We start from the raw sequence: 13,308 nt of genomic DNA on the forward strand, positions 1-13,308 counted from the left end.
CTTGAGTAGTTATTGTCTGATAAACATTAAAAACTGTCTGCGGAGGTTGAGGCCGGCGACACACTGGCTGCGTGGCGTGTCCGTTTTTATTTCGGCTCCCCTGTTAACAGGTTAGAGCTTGCACACTGCCTGCGTGACACGCGCGTCTCAGGCGCGCCTCGAGCCGCGCGGAAAACGCGTGCATGCTATAAATAGAACCGACGCCTATTTTTCACGCGACATGCAAGCGTGTTGGAAGCGTTTCCAGGCAAAATAGAATAGGAAAAGATGTTTGTATGTCATTTTGACATGAAAACATATTAATAAATGACATTTTGATGTTTGAAAGTTTAAGTTTTTACATAAATGCAGATATAAATGTAATAAAAAAAATATATGATCGATTTTCAAATATTGCACCTGTCAATACAGAATGAAATATTCTTATTCTGTAGCCTATTTTGCCTATTATTAGAGCGCAAGTTGCTGCAGCCGCGAGGACAGTGCTGCATGCGTAAAGGAGTGATTGATTGTGATTAATTGTTCGCGGCACTGCAAAAAAATACTTCACTACACAATTATCTCGTTATTTTCGTTTAAGCTTATTAGCGTTAGGCTATACTGAAAGGTCTGGTTTACGCACTGTTACTTACAACAGTCATTGTTTTTTTTTTCTTTTCACAATGACATTTGAGTTCATGATTTTAATGTTTTATTTTTTTTGTGGCAGACTAAAGAATAATGACAGACTGTTGATCTTTGAATAAAAATATGTTTGGTTCAGGTTTGAAATTCATTATCTTTTATTATAGGCTACGCAGTCTAATATCATAGAAGCCTCCATCCCGTCACCCCAGACCCATAGACCCCCCCCCCCCCCCCCCCCCCCCCCCCCCCCCCTCCCCCCCCCTCCGTCCCGAATTTCAGCCAATCTCATCTGGTCACCCTAGCCCGAACCCACCATTTTCGGGAAGACTGGCTGCGAGAATTCAGCTGGTTGAGGTAACTGTTACTGTAAGGAGACGAACTTAATGAACTGCGAATGTTGCAGTCGCTATCCCAGAACTGCGGGGAAAACGAAGTTTGCAGACAGTGCAGGCACTTCGCAGTTTAAACACAATATGCTAGTTAGTCACATTCTCAGCCTCAAGCATAGAGTATTCCGTAACATGTTAATAAATCAAAACAAAATGAAAGCGGAAAAAAACTGCGCTACTCATTTCTGCGTCACGGACCGTTTAATAGTTTGAACCAATAATAGACAGCGCAGAGCTTCTCTCGCCAGTCGCGGGCGGATCTCGATCACGCAACACCGTCACATCGTGGACATCCAGTGAAGAAATCCATTGAGTTCGCGACAGAATTAATAACATCGTTGCGAGATCCAGTGAGAAACATTCAGATTCAACGCAGAATTCTCTGTTATAAACCATATCAGATCAAACAGCGCTAACGTGGAAACCAGGAGAAACATGTGCCATGAACGAACAAGTTATAGAAGGCTTTAGGTCCACAGATCAGCAACATTCACCATGGATTTAATGTAGTAACACTAACTGTAACGGTATATTGTGGTTATAACAGTAGCCTACACATATCTTTTTCCAGCACTTCAAAACTATAATATCATATTTAAATGTTATTTTTAATGTGTTGACCAAAACATTTTTTGTTCAACCTTTAAAGATTGTCTCTATTTATAAAACTAAAAGTTTCAAGAAGTAGGAAAACTCACACTTATTTAAAAAAATAAATGAAATTAAATTACCATTGTAAACATAGCTGCTGAGGGCGCTTATTGGCTATTTTCAATCCCTAATATCTATTTTGTCACTCATTTTGCTATTGAATATTAAGACATTATGAATGATAATAGTTCAAGTTAATTTTATCTACACCTCAAATTAAGCTCAGTGCTTTGTCATCCCACAGTGCTACCAGATACTTTCTGTAGAACTTAGTGCCGCTGCCCTCAAATGTTAGTCTGGAGCCCTCTGAACTTAAAATAAAACTGCACATTGTAATTTCTGTACGTTAAGTCTATTTATTATCAAAGCATTTGTCAGTAATACAGTTATTTTTGGGGGAAATGTGAATAATTGCATTGCAAGGTGATTTAAGATGTGCCCCTAAATTTTCTGCTTGCGCTCCTAAAATTTTAAGTCAGGGGCTACAGCGCTCCTAATAAAAAAAGTTAGTCTGGAGCCCTGCATTATGTAAATAAGACCCTTTGACCTGAACTGAAATGCTCTATCAGTTCCAGTTCCTGAACGATGCCAAGATCCCCATGCAGAGAATGCCAGTACTGGTAAAATATACAATTTGAATGCCCTTTAAGTTGCTTTGGAAAAAAGTGTCTGCAAAATACACAATGTAAATGTAATTCCAAACCTGAGTTATTCATAAAAACAAATCATTTGATGGGTCCCGACATGCTTGGTTTGGGCATCACACATCTGTCCTCTCACTGTGAAATGTCAAAATAATGCCAACCTACAGTTAACCGTTATTCATCTCTTAATGTTCAAGTGGATGAGAGCCAGGTGGACCTCAGACCCTTGCTACACCTTTTATGGAGTGGATGGCTCCGACTGCTCTTTCCTCATCTACCTTAGTGAAGTCGAGTGGTTCTGCCCCCCGCTGGCCGGGAGGAATCAAAGCATCCACCCCACAACCAGCAGCCCCCCAAAAAGACAGGTGAGTGCCTGAAACGGTCAAAAATTACAATACTGAGCTCACTGACACAGAGAAGGTTTTTGTGAGTTATTGTGGCTAATCTGAAGTTTATAAGGCTATTTTCTTTATTTTATCCAGAAAAATTAAAATAAAAAAATCCAGAAAAATGAGATGAAGTAAAAGAAATAGCAATCAAAAATACACTACTGTTCAAAAGTTTGAAGTCAGAAAGAGTTTTTTTTTTTTAAAGAAATTAGTTATTTATTAAAAGTGACAGTAAAGATGTATGTAAACATGTTTCATGGTTTCCACAAAAAAAATATGAACCAGCACTGTTTTCAACATTGATAATAATCAGAAATGTTTCTTGAGCGTCACAAATTTGAATGATTTCTGAAGAATTATGACACATAAGACTGGAGTAATGCTGCATTCACGCCGTCGTAATTACCGTAGACTCCGGAGGACATTATGTTCGGAGCTGTTCACATCCTCAGACTGGGAATTATGCGTTTCTATGGCACCACTATCAACGGATAAATGAATATGCAGCGGTCAGGTGGTTCAAGTCGAGCTCTCAAACAATTTCCATCTTACAAGCTGTAATTACGAGCTCTACGAGGACGTGAATGCTCTTCACAAGTTGAAATCACGTAATTGCGGTAATTACGACATGGCGTGAACGCACCTTGATGATGCTCTGAATCACAGGAAAAAATTACATTTTAAAATGTATTCAAATAGAAAACAGTTATTTTAAATTGTAATAATATGTTGGGTAGCACTTTATTTTACATCCCTGTCCCCCATGTGAATCCTATGTTCTTATCACAGCAATTACAATAACTGGGTTGTTGAACCCTGAACCTACCCCCTATATCTAACCTTACCCTTATAGTTACCTTACATTACCAGGACTTTCTTAGGTATGTACACCGTAAGTACACGTAAGTGAACGTTTTTTTGTTTTTTGGAGGCTGACATTGTTGGATTAGCAATATGTTACCATGAAGCTCTTTTCTCCATTGTGTGTTGAGTCCTCCGCATTCCCCATGCGCGTGTTTGTATGACGCACAAGTTGCTACCTATGCAGCGCTCCAAATCAGTCATTTATGAGGTTTAATTTCAGTTAGGATTCTGCCTTGGTAGGCTGTAGAAAACAATGAAGCTCAGTGGGTTTTCTGCTGTGTGTGCAGCGTGCAGATCTCACCTGGTTAGTAGATACTCTCACGGTGTCATTTCAAGTGAAAGAATTCCAGCTGTTTGACACTTATTCACAACATCACTGAACCCTGCCAAGACTGAAATGAGATATTGTTGGGGGGGGCTTTTTGTTGGTTTTTTCTTTCCCCTAGAGCTTAAAATACTGAAACATTTTCCTGTCTAGCATAATTACCTCTTTAAATTCCACACAGCTTTTACCAGCATACGCCTGAACTCTTATGCCACTATCTGGCATTTTAAAATGACAGTTCCTTTCATTTGTAAAATCCTGCTTAACCTCAGCCTCATGCAGCATGACCACTCGCCGTCCATTAATCTCTGTTGTGTTTAAGCATTGGGTTGATTGCTTTTGAGCTTTTGATGGCTAATCACTGGATTTTCCAGGTTAGTGGCATCAAAGATATTCAGAGTTTGTTTGAGTCATTTAGTAAGTATAGTATATATCCAAGAGAAGAACTGCAAATCACTGTATATCCTTGTAAAATAAAGTGCACATACTTGTATTGTTTGTGCATTTGTAGTGTTCTTCAACAATTTATTTTCAAAAAAATATTAACAACATAACAGGCCACTGAAGTGTACTTAAAGAGAGTACACTTGCATGACTGTTTCTCATTAAAGGCCCACTGAAGTGCCTTGGAACGCACAGCTTTGTGTGATGCATTGACGTAATTTCCACTGAAACAGGAAGTTAAGGCGGGACATATTGAATGGCTCCTCCCCCTTTTCAAATAGCCAATAGTGTTTAGTTTACCTCTCAGACTGCAAGTCGTACTCGACGGCAACATGGAAGCGAAACCGAGCGCTGATAATACGTTGGATTCAATAGTAGAGGTGTGAATAAATTCTAGCCGTTTCATTCTTAGCCAACGTACAGTTGGAAAACAGAATAAAACTGGAGCGTTTGAGCAACCGAACACACATCTCCAACCCATATTGCTCCGCGACGTGTCAACGGTCGCTTTGGCCAGGTGGTATTTATAGCATTGGGGGCAGAGCTTTAGATTCTAGAGAACATTTGATTGGACAGAAGATGTGATGTCATAAAAATGTGTGATACATTTGAGCGGAAGTGAGAGAATGTAAGTTTTGAATGCTTGTATCTCCTAAATGTGAATTTTGCCATTGTTTTGGAACACATTAGCTTATTCATAACTTTAAGGCTAACATACTAAAAGCTAAAAAGCTTACATTTTGATTTCAGGGGTAAACTTTTAAAAGTGCACTTTGTAATTTCAAATTAAAAGTTTTACCGTGAAGTACAATTTAAATAATGATGTTTTATTAATCATTTGTTGTTCCTTAAAGAACACTTATTTTGATGTCTTGACTAACATACTTAAGCACATGTAACTGTAGTGTGTAATTTAGTACATTTAAAGTTAATATAATTGTACTAAACATTAGCTTCATTACAAATATATTAAAAAATACATGGCATATAAGTTTCAATAGAAATGACAAGGTATATTTTAGTTTTTCATAAAAGCTAGTCAGTGCATTCATCAGTACACTTAAATTATGAAATGACATGTAAAGATGTACTTAAGTCCTTCTTGAGTGTATAAAAAAAAAACTCTCTAAAGTTCAGCATTTAATGTAAATTCAAACTATAATACATTTTCATTTAATTGCAATTAAAATGCGATTGATTGTCACTTAAGCATTCATTTAAAGTATATTATTTCAGTAATAAGTACCCATTTAAAAGTATGCTAAAGTGTGCTTCTAAAGTGCAACTGTATAATTGTTTTCTGATTTATGTCTATAAAAATAACCAGTGCTTTTTGTATGGACATACATTTCGCCTGTTCTTTCTCACTTTTTCTCTTTCCATAGGCATTTTTCCGCTCCGACCTGTCTCTACTGTTGGAACGAGTCGGCTCAGGCAAAGAGTCCTTAAGCTTCATGAGAAGGCGTATGCGCAGACTGTCTGCACAGTGGGCTGTAGCTGCACGGAGACTCGAGGAGCGTCTGCGCGGTCAGTACAGAGAGCAGAAGAGGGTGAGCTGTCACACACTGTCTACAGAAGCTCAATTAAAGGCTCTATAATGAGGTTTCCTTGTAAAACAATGACTTCGTTAGCACTATTCGGATGGGATTTGTTTTCGAAGTGACATTTGAGTTTTGATTATTAACAGAGGACCATGTATTGATTTGAATGCAACTGGGATTTCAAACCACAAGTTTAGCTGTAGATATGGCGTTTGATGAAGGTCAAAATAAATGAGAAGCGCTAAAAATAAATTATAAACCAATCACAGATGTTCCTATCTGAACGGGATTAGATCTCTCAGAGTTAGAGGGAAAAAAAGTCGGGAATTTCAACAGCCGCGTTTGATTTGGATGGTATTAAAATCAGAAAATACGTCTGCAAAACAACAAATTTACCTAGCCTCCTCAGGAAAAGCTAGTCTCGCATGAATAGGAACATTTATTATGAAGATTATAAACAGTAATGTTTGTACCATTTCCTTTCAAGAGAATCTGTTACAAATAAGCCGATACAAACTGATTATTTTCATTTTCTGTCCCGAAGCCAAGCCTGAGAAAAAAAACAAAAAACTGTATATTAAATTAAATAAATCTCACTGTGAGATACAACCCCGATACACACTCTCAATTCTGTCAGAGAGAAATGGTTTTCTGTAAAGAGTTTGACTGTGACAATGACAAAGCTGTTTACTGTAGATGAAGAATGCTGCTTATGAGTTTGACTGGTAAAAGAGTAAGATAATTGCAGGTGCTTGTGAAACTGATTGCAATGGCTGGTTGCACACATTTTCCCATGTGCTAGTTTTTAATTATGGTCTCTTTGTCTATTTTGTCTTCAAGTTCGCTTTCTCAACATTACATTTCCGTTTGGTTGGTGCACTTTCGATGTGCCCTATTGAGTCATTTAACATCCTTTCAACAGTCTTGGTTGAATCTGCCTTCTGTTATTAATTGATATGGATTACCAACTGTCTGTGTTTACCATGTATATTGGAAATTTAATTATTTTGCCTCAGAATTGATTCTAATTAATGATCTTGGTTCCTTAACAACAATTTTTTTTTTCTCCCAGTAAACTATTTAGTACTTTTAAGGAAGCCCAAATAATAACCTAACTGTAAACTAGATAAAATACAATAATATTTCTGGTATACATATACCAAATTAAATATTATATATTAATAAAAGTATCATTTATTATGACAGAGCGTGTTTTTTTTTTGTTACACATTATTATAAGGTGATGTTGTTATAGTGTAATTACAGTAATGAGTAATATTTAACTACATATACTTATAGGGTTAAGGTCAGGTCTTGGGTTAGCTTTGTAGTTATGGATAATATAGTGTTAATGACATTATACATGATATAAAATATATTTATAGTTCACGGTTAGAGATTTGAAGTTTATTTAGGTTAGAAAGTCAGGGATTAGAAACGTCATAAGCAACTTGAATATACCAAAAAATAAAATGAATTAATGGCAAAAAGTGATACCTGAAATGTATGGATGAAAACATTTCATTTCAGAAAGATAGAGAAAATAAACTGTCTGAAGTTGCTGTGCAGCACTTTAAAACGCGAATTGATTGTGCGCTTGACCTCTACTCCATGGTCATCTATCACTTTATCAGCTATTCATTTTCACTGAGAGTGGTCTCATTGGAAAACCACAAATAGAAAAATTGAATGAATGTCTGTGTGCGAGAATGTATTGCATGTATTGTAGCTTATTCCATTATTTGGTGTCAGTGTTCAGAACAGTCACAACAACAAAAAGGTAACTAAATCTCCAACTAGATTTGTAAAAATGTAATTTTTTTATGTTGGCTTGACAAAACCCAGTCTGAAAATGCCTGAAGTCAGATAAAGAATTAAGATATGAAGTAAATAAAGTGTTTCTAACATGTTTTAACACATTGCCAACATATTTTAACACATTTCTAGAATGATTTAGCATGATTCTAGCATGATTTAGCATGTTTTGCCATGTTTCCATGTTGTTAACATGATTTAGCACACTGTTAATGTTTTGCATTTTGCAATAATGTTGCTTGCATGTTCCTAGCATGTTTTAGTTTGTTCCTAGCATGTATTTAACCGGTTGCTACCATATTTTTTAGGTGTAATACAGGATGTTACCGGGTTTTAAGTTGCTAGCTTGCTTTGTTTTGATTTAAGTTGTTTTGACATATTGCTAGGATGGTTAATCATTTGGCTAACATGTTTTAGCATGTGACTTCTGTAAAACTCAACAAGTTAAGCTAACTCATTTCATTTGATGAACCCACGATTACCTCAATTAAATTAAGTTTAAAAAACTTAATTGAAGTTAAAACAACAATAGTTATGAGTAGGCTACTTATTCTCATAACTTTAGTCCGCTAAAACCAGGATATTTCTTAAAATACAATTAAACTGTACACTGCATTCAAATACGTTGTAAAGTGTGAACTTCAATATATTGAGTAAAACCGTGATACAAACTTTTAATGAGCGATTGCAGTTATTTGCGAGCTCACAATAGCACACAAGTCAAACTCAAAAAGTTAAGCTTACTCATTACGTTTGAGGAAATCAATTACCAAACCAATTAATGAATTAATTTAAGTTTAGAAGCCAATATTTATGAGTACTCTGAACGTATTTCATTTGAGTTTACTAAATGAAGATATACATTACATTTGTTAAGTGATCAATTAAGTGATTAAGTTAGTGATGATTGAGCATTACTGATGAACACCTGCTGTTAACAAGCAGAATCACTGAAGGAAAGAGAAACTACAAGAAAAGAAAAAAGAGAAACTCAAGAACTACAACTGACTTCCATCCACATCCTTAGATTAAATCAACTGAAGATAAAAGAAAACATTAAATATTTCAAGATATTAGCAGAGGAGGATTAAAGAGCTCCATAAACAGCATTGACATCTTCACTTCTTACAAACTTTATTTCTGTCATACGTCTACAGCGGTTGTTATTGAGAATTATCAGAGGTTTAGATGTTGATGTTTTATAAAAAATTTTTTGTTTGAGATCACCATTATGGAGATCAGTGTTTGCTTTAGTTGGACTCTTGACCCTTGAGAAAATGTTGTCTTTCTTGGTTATTATAAAAAATGTGTTTACAAAACTAATTTGCTGTTACAATGAGAACAGGTCACATTTGTTACTGATGGTGACAAAATCATAATGAAGTGGTTTACTGATTATAATTCAAAATATTTCAGTGTTTTTCCATGGTGTGTGTTCACACTGCAGACACAGCATAAGAAATATGGTGGTGAGTGAAGATGCTCTGAAGCATTGCCAGATAAAATGAATAAAAGAAGAATAAAATAGATGGAGAAGTGGAATAAAAAAAGGCTCACCCGAAGCAGTGTGGCCACGCAAAACAATAACCAAAAATGGCAAGCCAACCTACATATACACTGGTCATGTGTGTCTTTAATCTGATGCACAAACAAATACATATTCTGAAGTAATAGTAGAAAATCACAGACTTTTGAGAATGTGAGGAGAGTTTGTGAAGCTAAAACACAATCAGGCCATTTCTTGTTTAAAAAAAAAGTGTAATTTGTAGTATATCAACATTCTAAGAAATGCATGTTACACACATATATTTCAGAGATGTCAGTCTGTCAGCATAGCAAGGGAGGCCATGCAACGATTTCATACATTTGCACCATGCAAACAATGCTTAAAAAAAAAAAAAAAAAAAATCTCGGATAAGAGCTTCATAAATCATTCTGAAATACCTTGAAATATTTGAGAGCTGCATTACTCATCTACGGTACATCCAGTGACATTCATTCAATAAACCATCCAGAAGAAGATAGAAGTCCATCCTAATTATCCGTAAATTAACTGTTTTCCCCTTAAAAAATTAAATAAAAAATACACTTAATGTCTTTCTACACACAGCACTGGAAAATGTTAGCATCTGTGAGGTGTATACAATTTTAGAAAGAGCTGTTTTAATTTTTTTTTTTTTTTTACATATATGAGATATGATTTTAGAAAGACAAGTTGTTGTCTAATATAACTCCCAGGTCTTTATCTGTAGAGGATGAAGTAACAGTTATTCCTTCTAAATGCAAATTGTATTCAAAGAGATTCTGTGTACAGGTTTTTGGTCCAATAAGTAATATCTCAGTCTTATCCGATTTTAATTAAAGAAAAGTACTTGTCATCAAATATTTTATATCTTTAACACACTCTGCCAACTTGGATAATTTAAAGATTTAATTTGGTCATGATGAAATATAGAACTGAGTATCATAGGCATAACAGTGGAAACTAATTCCATGTTTTCTTATAATAATACCAAGTGGCAGCATTTATATTGAAAACAGCAGAGGGTCTAAGCACAGATCCTTGTGGCACTCCATAATTTACTGACATTATCTTAGATGTTTCCTCATTTAAACAGACAAAATAGTAACGATCTGATCTAAACTTAATGCCGGTTATTAATAATAATAGCCTTCTTCATTCATTGTCACTGTAATTAGCAAAGTGTTATTGGTTAATTAGCTAATATGTAAAGAAGTAGATAATGTTTTGTTAACAACGTATTAACTTTAAATAGTTATCACTTTAGATTAGGTCACGGAAAATGGGAAAATGACATTAATTGAGTGCTTTAAACCAAACTTTATTGGACAGTAATTGCATTATTATTTTGAGTTAATAAAATTTTTTTACAAATACATTAAGCCTGTCTCAAAAGCAAAACATAACCACTTAAAAATAAACAAACAAACAAATAAATGAAAATATTAGTTACATACAAATACTCGTAAGATCACATTGTTAAAAATAGATGAGTAGGGATTAGTGGTAGATTTAGGGAAAGAATATACAGTTTGTACAGTATAAAACTATTATTATTTATAGTATTATAGTATTATTTCTATGGAAAGTCCCTATTAAACACGGAAATCCAGCATAGCTTTACTGTTAATAACATTTACTGTTAATAAGTTGTTACAAAACATTATCTAACTCTTTACATATGAGCTAATAGTGACAATGAAGAACTCACTATTTGTCTATAGTCTATTAATGTATAACTACAGTAATTAACTATAAACTAATAGTTTACACATGATTTGTAAGTACTTTATTACACTATACGTGTTAAAGTGTTACCGGAAACTTGGCTTCTGCACACTTCTTTAGTGGAATCTTTTATTTATTTATTGTTTTGTTTGTCTGTCTGTCTGTCTGTCTATCTGTTTATCTATTTATTTCTTCTTTGTATCTGAAAGATCTGAAATATTTAAGATAGCTCATGCTGGGAAAGACTTAGCAGTGGATGTTTTTATTGTCTCCTATGTAGGTTTCTTTTACAAGCTATTTAGTTGATAAGTGAATTCAGATGGGTTTTTTTTTTTTTTTTTTTTAGTCAAGGGCAAATGCTTTGAACCTTGTATGTAGACTTGAAATAAAGGTTGGATCCAAATCATAAAGATATTTTGATCATGCCTTAGTTTAAAAGCCCTGATGTGTTCGACTGCCTTCAGTCTACCTTGTATCTCCTATATTAGATGTATTAAATGACAAACAAACAAGCAAATTACAAAGATGAAACCACAGTTTGGTACACATCTCAAGTATAATGACATCTCTGAAATAGTTATGTATGAAATGTGGATGAATTGTGTAATATGAATTGTGTTCATGTAAAAAGGTTAATATTATTTTAATATAGTACATAGATATGTATCCTTAATGGTGACGTACCAAACCAAACTGACCCAATTGCAAGCTGAAGTGTGAGAGATGTGAACTTTTAGGTGGAATTAATTAGTTTAGGCAAGTTAGTTACTCAAACTCAGTTTGTGGATTTATGGTTGTGGACTTCAGCTTTATGGAAGTTTATCCCCTTTTTTCAGACATATTGCTTTTTTCCTGGCTTTTTTTTTTTTAACAGTTCATTTATTCCACTGATAAAAAAATAAAAAAATAAAAATGCTTATTTTGGCGATTCTAGTAGGTTATCCTGGTATCCTCTGCTTACAGAAAATGTGCACATACTAGTAGTAGACATACTATTCAGCAGAAATAGTAGTATGAGTAATATTTCATTCTGAACATAGCATCTCTTCCCTCTTTCAGATCCTGGTGCACGTGGGCTTTCTGACAGAGGAATCCGGTGATGTGTTCAGTCCAAAAGTGCTGAAAGGTGGGCCACTTGGAGAGATGGTCCAATGGGCAGACATCCTCACCACCCTTCATGTGCTGGGACACAACCTCAAGATTTCCCTCTCAGTCAAAGAACTGCAGGGGTGAGTCGTGTAATTATGCTGCTCAGTCTCCAGTCTTGTTACCTCATCAATATTCACAAGCCAACCGTCGCCTTGGTACTATTTATTATTTGATGACCTGTGCAGATGCACTTCAGTTGCAGTGTTTTGATGGTGACATTGAGATCTGCTCAGATACAAATGTAAACTTTTCTTTGTCAAGTATGTTAAATGCGCATTTTCTGACTCTTTGGCCATCAGGTCCTGTGGAAGTTTTTTGCTTGGTTTATTAAAAAGAAACTAAACTAAAAACAAAGATTACACTTTATTTTGATGGTCCCCTTTAGATAGTATGTTTATATACATAACGTTGTGCCTACATGTCAACTAACTCTCATTAAAGTATTAGTTGAGTATTAGTAGATTTTTTAGGGGTAGGTTTAGGGTTAGTAGGAAAAGTTGACGTACTTGCAAAGTTACTTATAGTCAGTTGAGTGTCTGTTGGAGGAGCATCACAATAAAGAGTCAGCAGATATTAAGCAGACAGTCTACTAATACTCTAATGAGAGTTATAAATAAAGTGGACCATCAAAATAAATAGCAAAAGACAAACACAAACACTGTTTGTAGACACAAAATAACAAACAGATCGATTGGCCAAAGCAGTCAGCTTTAAGAAAACCAATCAGATGCTCGGAAGAGTTTCATGACTGAACTATGCATATAGCCTTTCCAAAATTAACTAATGACAAGTTAATTTAGAATTTTCTTTTCACAATGTACACTATCAAAAGTTTGAAATATATATATGTTTTTGATGTTTTTAAGAGACTTCTCTCACTTCTTACTTTGTTTTATTTTTTTAATTTATTTGTCAAAAATACAGTAAAAACGGTATATTGTGAAATATTATTAAAATTTAAAATAACTGTTTTCAGTTGCGACAATGTTTCATAATATTACTTTTTTTAAATTGTATTTTTTATCAATTAAATAAATAGCTCGCCTAAGGCACCAATCTGGCCAAAAACAACAGGTGTTCCTTCAAATTGCTGCATTCAATACTAAAGAGTATATTTCAGCACTATGGACAGCTCCATTATACACACAGCAATCTGGCAGTGTTTGCTCGAGTTTAACGGAAAATATGTCTGGGAGATTTTAAATCTCTTCATTTTGTAC

General features: G+C 34.8%; 1 protein-coding gene across 1 annotated transcript in view; it reads left to right on the forward strand.

The window, feature by feature from the left end:
• Positions 1-13,308, forward strand: part of mgat5b (alpha-1,6-mannosylglycoprotein 6-beta-N-acetylglucosaminyltransferase B) — a 126,310-nt gene that overhangs the window by 59,078 nt on the left and 53,924 nt on the right. Inside the window, exons 6-8 of the mRNA XM_082185370.1 lie at positions 2,509-2,676; positions 5,719-5,883; positions 11,999-12,168. Coding sequence (XP_082041496.1) covers positions 2,509-2,676; positions 5,719-5,883; positions 11,999-12,168 — 503 coding nt within the window. The remainder of the gene's footprint in view (positions 1-2,508; positions 2,677-5,718; positions 5,884-11,998; positions 12,169-13,308) is intronic.

This window comes from Leuciscus leuciscus, assembly GCF_965113295.1.
Source record: "Leuciscus leuciscus genome assembly, chromosome: 1".
NCBI lineage: Eukaryota > Metazoa > Chordata > Actinopteri > Cypriniformes > Leuciscidae > Leuciscus > Leuciscus leuciscus.